At 43.4% G+C, this 19,126-nt stretch overlaps 1 protein-coding gene across 1 annotated transcript in view; it reads right to left on the reverse strand.

Moving 5' to 3' along the window:
* Positions 1-19,126, reverse strand: part of LOC116943665 (LON peptidase N-terminal domain and RING finger protein 3-like) — a 95,622-nt gene that overhangs the window by 27,652 nt on the left and 48,844 nt on the right. The window contains exons 3-4 of the mRNA XM_032956710.2: positions 12,102-12,224; positions 11,077-11,223 (exon numbers count right to left, since the gene is read on the reverse strand). Coding sequence (XP_032812601.2) covers positions 11,077-11,223; positions 12,102-12,224 — 270 coding nt within the window. The remainder of the gene's footprint in view (positions 1-11,076; positions 11,224-12,101; positions 12,225-19,126) is intronic.

Genomic DNA, 19,126 nt, shown 5'->3' on the forward strand with positions numbered 1-19,126 from the left:
ATGTTTGACGGTGGGGATGGTGTTCTTGGGGTCATAGGCAGCATTCCTCCTCCTACAAACACGGCGAGTTGAGTTGATGCCAAAGAGCTCCATTTTGGTCTCATCTGATCACAACACTTTCACCCAGTTGCATGTATATGTGCTTTCTTGAGCAGGGGGACCTTGCGGGTGCTGCAATATTTCTGTCCTTCATGGCATAGTGTGTTACTAATTGTTTTCTTGGTGCCTATGGTCCCAGCTGCCTTGAGATCATTGACAAGATCCTCCCGTGTAGTTCTGGGCTGATTCCTCACCGTTCTCATGATCATTGCAACTCCACGAGGTGAGATCTTGCATGGAGCCCCAGGCCGAGGGAGATTGACAGTTCTTTGTGTTTCTTCCATTTGCGAAAAATCACACCAACTGTTGTCACCTTCTCACCAAGCTGCTTGGCAATGGTCTTGTTGCCCATTCCAGCCTTGTATAGGTCTACAATCTTGTCCCTGACATCCTTGGAGAGCTCTTTGGTCTTGGCCATGGTGGAGAGTTTGGAATATGATTGATTGATTGCTTCTGTGGACAGGTGTCTTTTATACAGGTAACAAGCTGAGATTAGGAGCACTCCCTTTAAGAGTGTGCTCCTAATCTCAGCTCGTTACCTGTATAAAAGACACCTGGGAGCCAGAAATCTTTCTGATTGAGAGGGGTCAAATACTTATTTCCCTCATTAAAATGCAAATCAATTTATAACATTTTTTTACATGCGTTTTTCTGGATTTTCTTGTTGTTATTCTGTCCCTCACTGTTCAAATAAACCTACCATTAAAATTATAGACTGATCATTTCTTTGTCAGTGGGCAAACGTACAAAATCAGCAGGGGATCAAATACTTTTTTCCTTCACTGTATGTCGTGACGCAGAGGAGACAGAGGGAGTTGTGTCACTTAACTCTTATAAAAGCCTGGCTTGTTAGAGGAAATATGAACGTCATCCAATGGACAGCATGTGAGATTTCAGCGGTGATATATTTAAATTCACAGAAGCAGATTTCAATTATGGCACTGACATGAATTTATAATTTTGTAGAGGAGTAGTGTGATGACGTCATGTCATGGGCGCTGTAAGGTGTGATGACGTCATGTCATACGCGCTGTAAGGAGACACCTTCGAGAACAGGGGCGGGTCTGAGTGAAGGGGAGGAGCCGCCCAAGGGGTACTTAAGGGGGATCCCGTGACGAAGGCGGGATCATTGTGGAAGCCCGGAGTGTGGACCGGCTGAAGGAAGTCTCTCCTCCCGCTCGTGACCGGGCGGTGTTGGTTGAACCCCCGTCCCGGCCCGAGTGAGAGAGCCCAAGGGATAGCCGAGGTTAGGACGAGTAGAGCTTGGGGGTCCACGGGAAGGACCGAGTATAAAGAACACCTACCCCTGGTGTGAGCCGAGTGTTTAAACCGTGTTAATAAACGGCGAAACCCTTACAAGAAGTTCCGTCTCCGCGTTGTTCTATGACGCAACACTTTGACAGTTAAATATAAATGCCATACATTGGCTTTTTATTTAAATCTTTGTTTTGACACCACTGGTCCCTTACAACTTATATTTAAACAAATCCACAGCTTCAAGCTTGTACCAAGACAATGGCACCGCATCAATGTTTGACTTTTATTTAAACACTGAATGAGAGACTCATCTGAACAGCTTGTTTCCTCCGTGCATAAAGTTTAGTCATAAGGTGAATTGTGATAATATCGATAATACACAGCAAGCTACATTCCATTAAATTTTTATTTTAAAAAATGGTTTATTACGAGTTAAAAAGTGTGGAAAGTTTCTGAATAACAACTTGTTTGCACTGACGCTTTAAAACTCATGTCCCAAGATATTACAGTCACTAATCAACACTATCCAAATCTTCCCACATCCTCAACCATAGCACCAGATCATGGACCGTGGAATCAAAATTTCATGATAAACATGCCAAACCAAATGGCGAGATGTTACCTCCATCGCCTGGTATGCAGGAGGTTGTGGGTTGAATTCCGATCCTGACACCTAAATATTTGGAGTTTGCATGTTCTCTCTCTCCCTGTGGTCGTGTGGATTTTTCTCCAGGTACTTTGGTTTTTCCCTCCAGGTTTACAGTGAACATGAGTTTAGAGTATTTGGCTGCTATAAAAGTCCACATTATAAGCCACTTGATTGAGCCATCATTTGTGGCCAGGTCACTTTTTTAAAAAAGATATATAGCTAAGTGGACTTTACGTGGAAAAAGAAAAAGTTTAGTTTTAGATTTAAAAAAATATTTTCTAATATAGATTTCGAGACAACACACTGTTGACCTCCCCACGAACCCTGGATCGGAGAGGTGTGGTGATGGTACCATCCACGTGACCAAGTGTGCAAGCACATAGTTCATCTTCATGACTCCATATAGTGAAGCCAAAATCTTTCATGGTCACTGTGCCCGGGTGACATGTGAGACTTTGAATACTTGGCTGCTTAAAGTTAACGCGTGATAAGCCACTTCGTTGAGCTATCATTTGTGGCCAGGTCGCTTCTGAAAAGGAGCTATAAATGGGCCTTACCTGGCAAAATAAAATAAATGTATGGTTTAAATAGTTTGAATTTATAATACAGAAACAAACACCCTAATACCAACAAGCGGTTCTCCTGTGGAATGGTTGGCGGTTTAGAACAGGGAGTGGTGGTGTCAGGTAGGGAACCCAGTTCTAGTGTTCGTACCAGTTCCAATGCTCATGTTAATTTTTCCCAGCGAGATCACTGCCCCTCGCACGAATCAATACAAGATAAATCCTCGCCAGATTTTATAATGTACAAGATGGTCCTCCATCTGTTCGTTGAGATCTGTTTGGTTCGTATTGTGTTAAAATAATGGTACATTAGCGATGATCTACGTAGGGAAATTCCACATTCAATGAGTCCTACTTTGTGGGCACTCGACAGAAGTTTCTAAAAGAGACAGGCCCTTGACATGAGAATGTGTAATTTCCAATGACAGCTCAAAACTGCCAACAGATGGAAGCAATGGCCCAATATATGTTTGCGCAGGGAGACACTCTGGTGGTTGTCCTATAGCCTCTGCCATACAAATATGGACATGACATCACTGGTTCAGGGTCATCAATAGAGATGAGCAATCAGGCAATTTGACTTGGTTTATGACAATAATAAAACTAGACGTGATGAGCACTCACTTTCAGCTGTTTTCTATTTGTTTATATGATTGCTGTATATCTGTTTTTTTATTTACAAACAATAAAGCTCAACAGCCACGTATAAACCAATGACAGATAACTGTTTATGCCCCATTTCGTATTTTTTTTTTATTCTCATTCGTCATGCAGATGAAAACCCGTGGGTAACCATGAAGAGTGTCTTCAATCCCACAATTGTGGTTTGTGCTGCTGTTAATTTGTCTCTTCTGGAAAACACGCTTCAGTATGGGGGCCTCTTCTTCTATGCATAGCCCTGATACCTCGTGACAACAGCCCCACCATCATATCCTATTAGGAATAATCGGCATGCACTGTTACATAAGGGTGCTTTCATTTTTTTATACACAGTGACGGATTTGCACGCAGGGTCAACGAGAAGGCTAGGACCCACAAAACAGGTTCAACTATTCGGCCACGTTCGCAGGTCAAAGCCCGTACTGTTTAACACGTAGTAAGCTTTCACGACCAATATTATCCATAAGACGATTTTTAGGGTTAGATCGCGTAAATATAAATGTGTTGTTGAACCCACCGGCACCCGCCACAGCCAATTAGAAAGGTTTGTTACGTAAAGAAAACATGCCAATTTGTTACTAATACAGCACACCGGTGTATTGGAGAGTAAACTCACAAAATTAACAATTCAAGTACTCTGACATTTCGCCGGTAATTACAACCAACCTCATCAGGCGACATACTATTCTCCGTGCTCCACCTACAGGACAAGGTATATGCATTTTGATTTAAAGCTTTCGTGACTGCAGTAATTCATATTCTTAGTTTTTTCGGTAAAGTCACGTTGAAGAGAAACAACAAAATAACAAAATATATATAAAACAATAAAAAATTCTCACGACGTTTCGACCATAACTCAAACGGTCATCATCAGGTGTGTCGGTTTGCATAAATTTATTTTGAAAACGGCATATTTATTTATATATATAAAAATAACGTTTGCGTCACGCGCAACGATTGGCTGTTTGCCAGGACTAGTCCATCTATTTTTTGAAAAGAGGAGGGGGGAGACGAAATTTGTTTTTATGTATGCTGTCTGAAAGCCACTGTAAGCGTGAACAATCAATCAAGAACTGAAATGATTTATCAAATCTTTCCAATGATTGCTAAGATAGAATCCATCTTCTCGGTTGAAATTGTCTCTGTGTTTGTATATGTGGATAGCCTCATGAACGAATCTCTCATGGAAGCCAGATGGCTTACAAAGAACCTCCGTCTTGGAAAAGTCAATGGCATGTGAGCCTACTGAATTAGAACAATGATCTGCTACGGCCGAGGTGTTGGTCCTACCGTGTTTAAGGTCTGCTTTATGTTCACGAATGCGGTCCGAGATATGGCGTTTGGTTTCTCCAATGTAACTACTACCACAGAGGCAACTTAGTTTGTAGACACCAGGGTATTGTATGTCCGGAATCACATCTTTTACAGACGGAACCAGATCACGGATTTTATGTAATGTGTTGAAACGGACCTGGATCTTGTGTTTATTCAAGATTTTGGAGATCTTTTTTGTGATCCCAGCAATGTAGGGTAAAGTGATGGTTTTGAAAGGCTCCTCAAGAGGGTTTTTCTTCATGGTTTGAGTGATAGCTTTGCGGATTGTATAGTCGGAGTAACCATTAGCCCTAAGAGCTTGGTGTACGTGCTTGAGTTCACTGCTTATGTGTTCCTGGTCGGATATGCATTGGGCTCTATGATACAGAGTCTTGATGAGAGAATTCTTCTGTGATGGATGGTGGTGGGAATCCGGTTTCAGATAAGCATCCGTATGGGTAGCTTTCCTGTAGACAGAGTGGCTCATTGAACCATCAGGTCTCTTTTTAATTAGGACATCCAAAAAAGGTATCTTGCCAACTATTTCGACTTCCATGGTAAATCTGATGGCTGGGTGTATGGAATTGATGTGGTCGAAGAATTGGTCTAGAGCAGGCCGGCCATGTGGCCAGATGACAAAAGTGTCATCCACGTACCTCTTCCATAAGGTTGGGCGCAGAGTGGCAGTCTGGATGGCGTCAGTCTCAAATTTCTCCATGAAAATGTTAGCTATAACTGGAGAAAGGGGGGAGCCCATTGGGGTGCCCTCAGTTTGTTTGTAGAAAGTTCCATTCCAAGTGAAGTATGTATTGGTTAAACAGTGTCTCACCAGGGGGGGTACCTCAGTGTTTAGTCCTTGATGAACCAAGTCTTCAATGATTGCAATGGTGTCAGGTACAGGAACCTTGGTGAATAAGGAAACTACATCAAAACTGACAAGCAGGTCGTCTGGGGACAGGGAAATACCCTTGATTGTTGATACCAGGTGAGTAGAATTTTGTACCGCAGAGGTGGTCTTTCCAGTGAAAGGACGCAGGATTTCAGACAAAAAACGAGCTAGTTTGTAGGTGGGGGAGCTGATAGTAGAGACTATGGGACGAAGAGGTGTATCAACTTTATGTATTTTTGGTAAGCCGTATAATCTTGGTGGCCTGGCAGCAGAAGGTTTCAACGAAAACTGTTTAGATTGATCAATTAATGCGGTTGAATCAGAAATTATTTTGTTGGTTTGTGTGACGAGGCTGTTGGTGGGATCTCTTTTTATTTTTGTATAACTACCATCGTCGAGTAATTCTTTAATTTTGTTGTTGTATTCTATTTTATCCATGATAACAGTAGCATTGCCTTTGTCAGCTGAGAGAACTACAATATCATTCCTCTTTTTTTTTAATTTATATAATTCAAAACGCTCATCTTTGCTGAGGTTACTAGCTGGCATCTTAGCGTTTTTGAGGGTTGCAACGATTTCAGATCTTGCTACGTCTGCAGCGATGTGACCCAGGCCCCTGAGAGCAACGTCTACTTGGGCAATTATATCATTAACTGGTATGTGTTTAGGTGTGACTGCAAAGTTTAGACCTTTAGCTAAAACGGATTTCAGACCATCGGAAATAGAACTGTTACTGCGATTAATTACGACTTTATTAACGTCTAACTTTTTGGTGTGTGGGTCCGGTCTTTTGTTGAAAAGGAGGTTAAATTTGGAAATCAGGTTTTCCTTACATTTGGTCGACATAGTAGCAGCTGAAGAGGCAGTCATATTGTCTACATGTTCCCAATCCGATGTGGACATTATTGCCGTCAATGATAAGTGTGATTTGTAGAGTGTCTTGTCTAACTGATCTAGTTCTGTGCGTATAAGTCTGATTTTTTCTGAGATAAGAGCTAAGCTAGTTTTGAAAATAATTCGTTTCGCATTAGAAGAAGTTACAGTAGCAGAGGTGAGTGTAAATGCGATTGGTATTACCCCAGAGTCGCGGCATCTCTTCAGGAAGGTGAGAGACTCGATCAGCTGAGCTTTCTTATCCCGGAGTTTGTTGAAGGATCTTAAAGTTATGTGAAAACCCTCCCCGTAGAGGCGATTAAATTTTGATTTAAAGCTTTCGTGACTGCAGTAATTCATATTCTTAGTTTTTTCGGTAAAGTCACGTTGAAGAGAAACAACAAAATAACAAAATATATATAAAACAATAAAAAATTCTCACGACGTTTCGACCATAACTCAAACGGTCATCATCAGGTGTGTCGGTTTGCATAAATTTATTTTGAAAACGGCATATTTATTTATATATATATAAAAATAACGTTTGCGTCACGCGCAACGATTGGCTGTTTGCCAGGACTAGTCCATCTATTTTTTTTGAAAAGAGGAGGGGGGAGACGAAATTTGTTTTTATGTATGCTGTCTGAAAGCCACTGTAAGCGTGAACAATCAATCAAGAACTGAAATGATTTATCAAATCTTTCCAATGATTGCTAAGATAGAATCCATCTTCTCGGTTGAAATTGTCTCTGTGTTTGTATATGTGGATAGCCAATCGTTGCGCGTGACGCAAACGTTATTTTTATATATATATAAATAAATATGCCGTTTTCAAAATAAATTTATGCAAACCGACACACCTGATGATGACCGTTTGAGTTATGGTCGAAACGTCGTGAGAATTTTTTATTGTTTTATATATATTTTGTTATTTTGTTGTTTCTCTTCAACGTGACTTTACCGAAAAAACTAAGAATATGAATTACTGCAGTCACGAAAGCTTTAAATCAAAATTTAATCGCCTCTACGGGGAGGGTTTTCACATAACTTTAAGATCCTTCAACAAACTCCGGGATAAGAAAGCTCAGCTGATCGAGTCTCTCACCTTCCTGAAGAGATGCCGCGACTCTGGGGTAATACCAATCGCATTTACACTCACCTCTGCTACTGTAACTTCTTCTAATGCGAAACGAATTATTTTCAAAACTAGCTTAGCTCTTATCTCAGAAAAAATCAGACTTATACGCACAGAACTAGATCAGTTAGACAAGACACTCTACAAATCACACTTATCATTGACGGCAATAATGTCCACATCGGATTGGGAACATGTAGACAATATGACTGCCTCTTCAGCTGCTACTATGTCGACCAAATGTAAGGAAAACCTGATTTCCAAATTTAACCTCCTTTTCAACAAAAGACCGGACCCACACACCAAAAAGTTAGACGTTAATAAAGTCGTAATTAATCGCAGTAACAGTTCTATTTCCGATGGTCTGAAATCCGTTTTAGCTAAAGGTCTAAACTTTGCAGTCACACCTAAACACATACCAGTTAATGATATAATTGCCCAAGTAGACGTTGCTCTCAGGGGCCTGGGTCACATCGCTGCAGACGTAGCAAGATCTGAAATCGCTGCAACCCTCAAAAACGCTAAGATGCCAGCTAGTAACCTCAGCAAAGATGAGCGTTTTGAATTATATAAATTAAAAAAAAGAGGAATGATATTGTAGTTCTCTCAGCTGACAAAGGCAATGCTACTGTTATCATGGATAAAATAGAATACAACAACAAAATTAAAGAATTACTCGACGATGGTAGTTATACAAAAATAAAAAGAGATCCCACCAACAGCCTCGTCACACAAACCAACAAAATAATTTCTGATTCAACCGCATTAATTGATCAATCTAAACAGTTTTCGTTGAAACCTTCTGCTGCCAGGCCACCAAGATTATACGGCTTACCAAAAATACATAAAGTTGATACACCTCTTCGTCCCATAGTCTCTACTATCAGCTCCCCCACCTACAAACTAGCTCGTTTTTTGTCTGAAATCCTGCGTCCTTTCACTGGAAAGACCACCTCTGCGGTACAAAATTCTACTCACCTGGTATCAACAATCAAGGGTATTTCCCTGTCCCCAGACGACCTGCTTGTCAGTTTTGATGTAGTTTCCTTATTCACCAAGGTTCCTGTACCTGACACCATTGCAATCATTGAAGACTTGGTTCATCAAGGACTAAACACTGAGGTACCCCCCCTGGTGAGACACTGTTTAACCAATACATACTTCACTTGGAATGGAACTTTCTACAAACAAACTGAGGGCACCCCAATGGGCTCCCCCCTTTCTCCAGTTATAGCTAACATTTTCATGGAGAAATTTGAGACTGACGCCATCCAGACTGCCACTCTGCGCCCAACCTTATGGAAGAGGTACGTGGATGACACTTTTGTCATCTGGCCACATGGCCGGCCTGCTCTAGACCAATTCTTCGACCACATCAATTCCATACACCCAGCCATCAGATTTACCATGGAAGTCGAAATAGTTGGCAAGATACCTTTTTTGGATGTCCTAATTAAAAAGAGACCTGATGGTTCAATGAGCCACTCTGTCTACAGGAAAGCTACCCATACGGATGCTTATCTGAAACCGGATTCCCACCACCATCCATCACAGAAGAATTCTCTCATCAAGACTCTGTATCATAGAGCCCAATGCATATCCGACCAGGAACACATAAGCAGTGAACTCAAGCACGTACACCAAGCTCTTAGGGCTAATGGTTACTCCGACTATACAATCCGCAAAGCTATCACTCAAACCATGAAGAAAAACCCTCTTGAGGAGCCTTTCAAAACCATCACTTTACCCTACATTGCTGGGATCACAAAAAAGATCTCCAAAATCTTGAATAAACACAAGATCCAGGTCCGTTTCAACACATTACATAAAATCCGTGATCTGGTTCCGTCTGTAAAAGATGTGATTCCGGACATACAATACCCTGGTGTCTACAAACTAAGTTGCCTCTGTGGTAGTAGTTACATTGGAGAAACCAAACGCCATATCTCGGACCGCATTCGTGAACATAAAGCAGACCTTAAACACGGTAGGACCAACACCTCGGCCGTAGCAGATCATTGTTCTAATTCAGTAGGCTCACATGCCATTGACTTTTCCAAGACGGAGGTTCTTTGTAAGCCATCTGGCTTCCATGAGAGATTCGTTCATGAGGCTATCCACATATACAAACACAGAGACAATTTCAACCGAGAAGATGGATTCTATCTTAGCAATCATTGGAAAGATTTGATAAATCATTTCAGTTCTTGATTGATTGTTCACGCTTACAGTGGCTTTCAGACAGCATACATAAAAACAAATTTCGTCTCCCCCCTCCTCTTTTCAAAAAATAGATGGACTAGTCCTGGCAAACAGCCAATCGTTGCGCGTGACGCAAACGTTATTTTTATATATATATAAATAAATATGCCGTTTTCAAAATAAATTTATGCAAACCGACACACCTGATGATGACCGTTTGAGTTATGGTCGAAACGTCGTGAGAATTTTTTATTGTTTTATATATATTTTGTTATTTTGTTGTTTCTCTTCAACGTGACTTTACCGAAAAAACTAAGAATAAGGTATATGCAGTTGTGCCGTAACAGTTCCCCGACATGCGTTCGGGTTATACCGTGTGTGTTGTCCTACACGAGGTCCGACGTTTCGTTCCATGCACCCGCAAGCTTCTCCAGCAACCGAATTCAAATTCCTGAAGTTCCAGTGAATTGATTTTCGCATGTGGTGTTGCAAAACGTCAGACGTAATGCCGAACAATGCGCAGCACAAGCCGAAAATTAAAAACATCGGAGAGCCCACCATGGACTCGTCACGTGTGGAACCCACGCAACTGGGCTCAGTGGAACAGGTACTGACCGTGCTGGTTATCCAGCCACCCTGGAGGGTGTATAATTGTATCCAGCCAGAATGGTTGACCCACATGAAGCACAGGCCAGATTTCTCCATAGGATCACCACGATTCACACAAATTTACACCGTTTTATCGACTCAACAGATGCGATGGCCTGAGCTGAGCTCTCACCCGGGCCTGAGTTAAGAACCTTTCAAACTGTAAATTGGGTACTTTTATCAGTGTAGAATTGGTCAAAAGTCAAATCCCGTGCTGTGTTAGATGCAATGGCATTTCCAGGTCACCATTTCCAATCGGCAATTGGCTGTCAATTTAAACAGCACATTACAATGAGAAGGGGATCAGCGACAGATCGCAAGCCACGATTAACGCTTCTGAACCCGATGGGCAAACAGCAGGCAGACTTCACGACGTGCTGAAAGCACTAAGGTCACATGACACTTAGATCATTAAAATCTTCAGATTGTACATTGCTCACTGTCCCACGGTCGAGGTTTCACACTTAGGGTGATCGTGCCTTTGCAATTGCGGCACCTGAACTTTGGAACTCCTTGCCCATTCGAGGGCACGAATGCAGAGCACTTACAAATCCTCAAATCTCAACGAAAAACTAATCTGTTTACAATGGCTTCCTCTCTTTAGTTATTTTCAGCCGTCTTTCTCACTTCTTCTTTACTTGGTTGTTGTTAACTATTTCCCGCCTTTCCATGCATAGCACCCTGGGAACGATTGTTTAAGGGTGATTTATAAATGTAAATTATTATTATTACGGCCACACGACACTCACCACCTGCTAGGTGTCATGCACGCGAGTGAGGGTCTCACAATGTGACGTGCAGAGGCGAAGGGGGGGTCCCAGTGGTTGTGGGCCAGAGGGAAGAACAGCGTCTCCTTGCTGCGGCTGTGCGGAGAGGGGGGTCTCAGCCCCTCGCACATGCTCTCCGTGTTGGGGGCGAGCACCTCCCACAGAATCTGGCAAAAAATTCAAAGAAAGACATTGCACATGGAGACACGACAGGTCAGGCCTCTGTTCCTTTCCACATTCCCATGATGAATTCTAATCCCCATTTTCCACTGGCACATCCGAGCAGAGCCAGCGCGGGGGCCCTCACGTTTACGAGTGGTTTTCCACTGGCTACTTGCGTGCCAAGCCGAAACCGAAAAGCGATACGCCGGCCTTACAAGACATCCGAATCTGGCTTGGGGCTCATGCAGGGCGTGTGACGTGAGTACACAACTCAAATACACGGCATCGCCGCGTCCTCTACATGCGTCTCGACTCATTTATTGCGTGTGACGTCGGTGGCACAGCTCGGTTTCTGCAGTGAAAAACAACCTGGCGCCTCCTGGCCCACGCCGGGCTGGCTCGATACAGCCGCAACAGTGGAAAAGAGGAAAGAACGGGCCATGAACGACGCTGGTACCATGCACAACATTCCCGGCAAATTAACACTATACTAAAACTAAACTATTTTTTCTTTTATCAGATAAGGCCCATTCAGCTGTATAGCTCTTTTTCAGAAGCGCCCTAGCTATCACAACGAAGTAGCTTATCACGTGAACATCTATATCAGCCAAATTAAATGAAACCTAAATCTCTACCCCCGAGGTCAATTCACAAATAAGCGAGGTGTTTTGCAGTGGAAAAACAAACTGGAGCCTCTGAAGCCGTGACGGGCTGCCTCGGGATGGCCCCGGCATGGCACAGTTGAGCAGTGGAAAAAAGGAAAGGGAAATGCAACATCCCGTGTCGCACTTAATTCAATCAAAGGGTAAGGCTTGCCACCCCACACCCCCTCCAGTAGCCATGAGGCAAATGGTGGTGCCCGGGACATAGGCCACCTACTCACCTTCTCCGCTTCGGTGCGAGCAGCACGGAGGCCAGGCTCCAGCGCCGTGCACGTGAGGAACGCCGCGAGGGCCCGCTCCATCTGGCCAAGGCCTCGCAGGGCCTGTCCCTTGCGCAGGTAACCCTGCACGTACGCACGCATATAAACATCGCTATTTAGCCTTAAACGATCGTAGGCACGAGTGCCGAGTGCTCGCGGTCATGTGGACATTATCAGAACCGGCTGTGATATTCTCCCCTATGCCGATGTTTGCACACCACTCCACGTAGTCTCAGGATTCAACACAGGGCCAATGCGGCGTCAGTGATGTTACCCAAGCTGCTGGGTTTGTTGTGAAGTGCACATTTACTGCACCATAGCTCTCCATACACACAAACTCCTGTGTCTGTATGTACAGATGCATGCACACACACAAAACACATGCATACGCCAACAAAAAACACTAATTGGCAGTGATATACTTCGAGACCACATGGAGTAGTGAAGCCTCCCTGGCAGGTCAAAGAACACACCCAGTTATTGGTTAAAAGACATGTGTTCCTGGCAGATGCAGCAAACCTTTTCCCCCGGTGAGCCAAATTGATGCGCATAACCATCCAGTTGCCCTTCGTGTTATTACGAGCAGCACTTTCCTGCCTCCTGTCGTTTTTAGGGTGCAGCTGCTGCCAACTGCTGGGTGGCAGTGTTATTCACGGACCATTTGCAAAGGCTAATCCTGCCACCACTAGTAGGCCATCAAGTGTTTTCCCTTTTGAGAGAATGGCTACCTTGCACAAGAATGTGGATTTTCTAGCATTGCCTCGCGGTCCACTGGTCGAGATGGCCATTCGCAAAAACTTGAGTACTTTAATGACAGCATGAATTGCAAGCTCACAAACATGTTTTGGTGAATATAAAATAAACTATAAAACTAAACTAGTTTTATTTTACCAGGTAAGGCCCACTAAGTTATATAGTGGGTTATCGTGTTGAAATGTATTGCAGCCAAATACCCAAAACGCAGGTAAATTCTAAATGTAGAATGAACAACCAGAGGACCCGGAGAAAAACACACCCACGGGGAGAGAATATGCAAACTCCAAATATACAGGTGTCAGGGTCGGGATGGAACCCATGACCTCCTGCATACCAGGCGAGGTAGTTAACATCTCGCCACCGTGGCACCCCATGTAGCTTGAGGACATGAGAGAAAAATCCAGGCCAACTGCTAAAGGACAGCACAGAAGGCCGCAAATTTAAAGGGGTGAGGTCAGAAGCGCGATTATAATGACTTGCTAAAGGATTTTTTTTCAAGGTGACAGAACAGTTAGGATCTAATATGCCTACATACAATGGCTATCTGGATGAGGCAAGTGTTGCAAGTGTGCCACTAAGAGTATATTATTCCCACAATGAATTACTGTGTTTTAAGGCTGAACTATAGATTGCTATAGTCCACCCTTAAACCTTGCCATCATATCGTAGGTCAGGCCACACCTTCCCACACACATGGTGAGTGGGCGTGGCTCAGTGGGTCCTCCCACTTTCACGTGATCTACCTGAGTGTAACTTCTTCACCCCCTTTTATCATAGTTGCATAAGCAATACCCAGAGGCTTAAAAACCAGAAGAAAAAATATGAATAGCATAGAAGCAAGTGTAGGGACACCTGTGCTGTTTACCCAACATTAGGCGTTCAGAGCACGTGACGAAGTGGAGGGGTATAAATTGCATCGATTCACCGATTAATATTGGTTCGGCGCAATGGCACAAGCATCAAATAACACGTGCAGAAAAAGCAATGTTCATAAAAGGTGCTTATGTTGGATGTGTAGTGGCATAGCGCTGGCTGCTGGCGAAAAAGGGGATCTGCGGTGTACGGCAGTACTGACGTCAGCAGGCCAGGATATACACGAGAGGGGGACATCTAGGGGAAAGGTCACAGAAGGGGCCCATCGGGGAGCCTCGGGAACCGCTAGTAGATTCCAGAAAGGGGGCGTGGCTGGGGGCGGAGCGAGGCCACGCTGAGAGTATAAGAGGGGCCCCTGTGGGGGCCAAATATAGTACCATATGTAATGCTTTTACGAGTTTAATTCCACTTCTACCACATTATACAGTACAGAGAACATTGATAGAAACATATGCACTCTGTAACATTGAGGGGAAAAACCAGTGATATATTGTCTTTTGGTACAACAGGCCAAATCCCAAATGCAAACATTTTATCTCAACTAAATGTACGTTCTTCAATCATAGAATAAGTATCCACATAGGTGTGCTTACAAACAGCAAGAAGGCATGACTTCCATCATGCCTTGCATGCAAGCCATGTGATCACCACATAGCATATGTAATGCTCTCAGCCTACTCTAGACCACCAACTCAAAACAGCTGAAAGTGTGGCTATATTATTATTTCAGACCAACAAAAATAACCTGAAACCCAAAATAGGAAAACAATGGTGAAAAGTACACCGGTTCAGAAGCTAAAATATTTCCTACATTCTATTGCTTATTGAATAACTTGAATAATATCAATAACATATATTTTTAGACTGAAAAGTCCAAGCTAGGGAGCTCTCAGGCACTCTGCACATTTCACCCTTGCAGTCTTGTTCTTCTTTCGTTTGGCTGATGTAGATGCAGAGCAACAACGACAATTTCACATTTAGGTGGTCAAGCCAGATAACCACGTCAGGAGCAGCGGTGTATTGCCGTGATATCTCCGTCATATTTGTGGATCAGGGCGTTGCGTCGTTATATGATGGATGGTCTGTTCTGGATGACCACAGTCGCTATTAATTTCCCATTTGTGCATTTGGTATCGGCATCTACTGCCATGGTTTGTGCAGTGAATGTGATTTAGGGTGGCTTATGAGCATCGTGGAAGATCAAAGCCAGGGATCTTCTGCGTTGGATCTTTCATAAGGCAGAAGTGACAGTTGGGAGGGGTATTTCACTAGGTGGCGTTATGGGTGGCGATGTACCACAAACACTAGGAAATGCATGGGTTCCGACCGTGAATGTATGACAAATATGAAATAAAATGTAGAGTAGTGGCAGAGGCAGATCTAGAAAATTATCAGGGTGGAGGTGAGCAATTGCCCCCACCGCCCCCTCCCTTAGGTAGGTATGTGGAAAAGGGCAATCGTGGGACAGAGTGCGATGTGGAGGCACTGTCACGATTGGAGGCAACTGTGGTGTTGACAAAATTATTAAACAAGGGGCAGACTCAGCAGGGAATGGAGATCACGGACAACAGGTGACCACCCACAGAGTGGAGTTGATTTGTGGTGCTGACATAAATCCCAGCGTCCTTGAGCAGAATGTACAGAAGAGGAGACCAACATGTGAGAAAAGAGTTGTGCGAGGGAAAATTAATTAAGGATTTTAAATACAGTGTGGGTGATCTTTGTTATATCAATCCGTGATTGGATAACGAACCAGTTGAGAATTATCTGGATTGATGTGACGTGTCATCACACAATAATAGGGACAAATCTTGTACAGAGTACATGCAGGCCAGCAATTTCTGACTCATGGAATATTTTAAGTGCCTCTTACACAAAAGCTTTATGCTTATGAATTGAAAAGATTCCATTTTCAGAAGTCATCACACTCTTCCAAAATAACATGAACCCTTGCCTCTGCTATCCAATGTAAACAAGATATCCAGCTTACGCTAAAAAAACTGTAACAGTTTGTGCAACGCGAGAAATAAATGCAATAACTTATTCACTGTCATACACGAGGGTGATTCATCAACTGTTCACAGCGGTGAATAATATATTTCCAAATCGGGGATTGGAGGGAATTGGATTGCAGACGTCCGTTGTACAAATGGCAGCATACCCGCGTTTGACAAAAAAATTCTAACCGAGTATATTTAGTCGGGAAAGAACCCGGCTGAACCCACCGAGATAAAATAAAATATTCACGAGACAGCCCCTTGCACTGCAGAGGCAGTGGCAATACAAAACAAAAACGTTACATAACAAGTTGTTGTGGATTGTTTTAATGTGAAGTGTGCATGGAAGGAATGTGTAAGGACTGTAGTCCAATATTTTTTTTGTTGCAAACGTGCACGTTGTCATTCAAGTGCCGTATCCCGATAGTAGTGCGATATTTAATCCTAAAGCCCATTTGAGAACGGTGTACTAGATAGACAGACCCACAACACATGGACCCATAACACATGGACCTATCCCACAATCTCCTGCCAGAAAGCCCTTGAAACTTAATGTGGCCTCAAAGTGCACCAAGTCTGTCACAGGGAATGTGGAACCATCACCTCTCCAAGTAATGGCAGATAGCAGGTGTTGTTGTGTGTGTTAAATATACTGTGCTCGTAGTTTATGTGCATATACACAATACATTTGGAAATCTAGATGAACTGTAAGCATAGAGAGTACACTATCCATGTATTGTTTATGTGTACTCAGACTAATGATAATAATTTGTAACTTTTTTACGTATCTCAATCATTTTATCTCGTGGTTAAATGAAGGATGCAACAATCAATCCAACTCTGAAAGAAGGCCTCACCACACTGTCCATCATGAAAGTAATTTGACCAATCAGATCTGGCATTGTCGGATCAATCAACCTCTAGCAATTTTCATGATCGTTGTGACCTTCCACGGAATATGAACCAATTGGACACCGAGACCCTTTACAAGAGCGATTATTGTTGCCCTCCATTTTCACCTTTTATAATGAGCAGCTACATGCCATTACTGATCCTGCTCCAGGGCCAGATTCCAGCTGCTGAAAATAGAAAGCTGGCACATGTCCCAGGTTACTGTCGCATCAGACGCCGCTGCGGTAGTGGCACGGTTGGTGCACTGGGCTTGCAATCTGGAGGTCGCCAGCTCAATCTCCCGGTGCGGCACTTGGAAACAGCGGGGCGAGTTTCTTAAATCCACCCCCCACCACCCCCACTCGCTTATGTCCAATACACCACAGATATCCATTGACAGGTTACTTGTGTTGGAGTAAAGAATGGGTATCCCCACCGATTGCAGTGAGTTCTAACCCTGAATGTTGTCTAGCCAAAACATCCTCAATAAAGGAATTCTGCTACTGCTCCAGAGCCCCCTCAAGTGGAGCCCCCCTTCTGCCAGTAGCGTTGTGAGCGTGCAATTGCAGGGCTGCACCTCTACCAATTAACTTTACGAGTCAAACAAGCTTGAGAGGGCGCAAGCTCAAACGCACAAATCGATAGTCTGCTTCCCTTGAGGCTTTTTCTCGAAGAAGGCTATTTTTGATGACATAACTTTTAGCGGAATGCACTTATTCCACTGCTGCAGTCGCCTAAGAGCAGCACAGCAGCACACACTCGAGGATAAACACTTCACCAAAGTCAATGCGGTTGATGCGACTACACCGCAATTTCCCTTTCTTCCTTCAGCTGGACCTCCCACAACTAACCTGCAAAGGTATGCTCATAGTGTCCCACCATTTGCACATCTGATGAGCACGGTTGACTATGTATGGTGCAAACAAGGTTCAATTTACATACTTACCAACTTCTGGGTTCCAATATAATTTCTGTTTTCGACAGCCTTTCTTTATTCTGCATACATGCCCCACCCAACAACGCTTTTTTCGTTGCTATACCTGCACACGGCTTGGTCACAACTCAAAGACTGAGACCCAGCAAATGGTGTTTTCATCTCCTGTGGAATTAAACACTCATATCGACCCTGTAAAGAGAAATATTCACTTGCAAAGGGCATTGTGCATTCATGCATTGAATGAAGAGCAGCACCTGAAGTTCAGAAACATCGGCTGTTCATGTTTTCTCACATTGTTGCGATGCACGTATGCACTTTTATGGTCAATTGGCACCAATGGCATTGAACATGATGGGCCTCAATGTATTTAATTATCTCACGAGATCCCTCTTGAGGCTCAAGTCTCATATCCAAGTGGTTGCTGCGACCTTTTTGAATAGTTGTGCTTTTATTATGAAACCAGAATGCCTGCAGCAAGCCCCCATATTATTATTTTTTATCACGATTATTTTATCCAGCAACACCTCACCGAGACTCTTTATCAGGAGGGTCCTGCCAAGTTTGTTACAGGAGGGAGGCGATGCTGCTGCGGATAATCCCATGAGTAATTTGGAGGCAAATTTTCAGTGTTGGGATGTTTGAATGGTTTAGTTAGGAACGCCATGATGGTGAGATGTTCATACGTTGCCTGGTATACAGGAAGACATAGGTTCGATCCTGACCCTGATGATGCCTGTATATTTGGAGTTTGCATGGTCATATGGATTTTGAAAAAGAGCTATACTGTATAGCGCAGTGGGCCTTACTCTGTAAAATAAAATAGTTTAGTTTAGATACATACGAGGGGACTCCACTCAAAGTTTCCTCACAGTTCAGTGACCTAGTTGCTGTACTACCTCAGAGGCACCTCGCTGCTGTGCTGTCGGCGAGTGATATCTGCATGATCGGCCCACCCTCCCTCAGAACCAAAGATATACCGAATCTCTGGTGTAAAATGGATAACATTTGCAAAAGCATAAGTTGCGTAGGGGAGATGGGTATTTGAATGTTTGACAAATGATCACGAGCTCTTGCAGGAAAACAACAGTTTGTGCTTGTGTTTTTATAATAAAGGCCCATCTGCAGATGAGTACAAGAAAAATATATATCCAATACTGTATGTACACTCATGTACTGACTTTCCATCAAGTCCTGAAGGGGGAAAGCACTTTCAGAGAGTCTGAGTGTCGTGTGTCCCAGTTACGTAAAGACCACTTTATGCGGTAAACAACTTTCATCTGAATATAGCCACTGACCCGAGAAAAGGGTAGGAAGAAAACAGATTACAGTGGAGCGTGGACGAAATTGAGACGGCAGATACAGAGACAAGTCGGTTATAGGAAGAGCAAATTAGTAATGTCTTCAGCCTGGACTTGAACAGGTGGAGGAGGCCACCAGCCCAGATGACCAGGGGAAGAGATTTCCAAACTAAAGGGGCAGCAGAGAAGAAGACGGCGACAGCCGTTGCGCGAGCAATGCAATAACTGTCCCTT

The sequence above is a fragment of the Petromyzon marinus genome, chromosome 18 (assembly GCF_048934315.1).
Source record: "Petromyzon marinus isolate PM22_M1 ecotype Great Lakes invasive population chromosome 18, UKy_Petmar_22M1.pri1.0, whole genome shotgun sequence".
NCBI classification, from domain to species: Eukaryota; Metazoa; Chordata; class Hyperoartia; order Petromyzontiformes; family Petromyzontidae; genus Petromyzon; species Petromyzon marinus.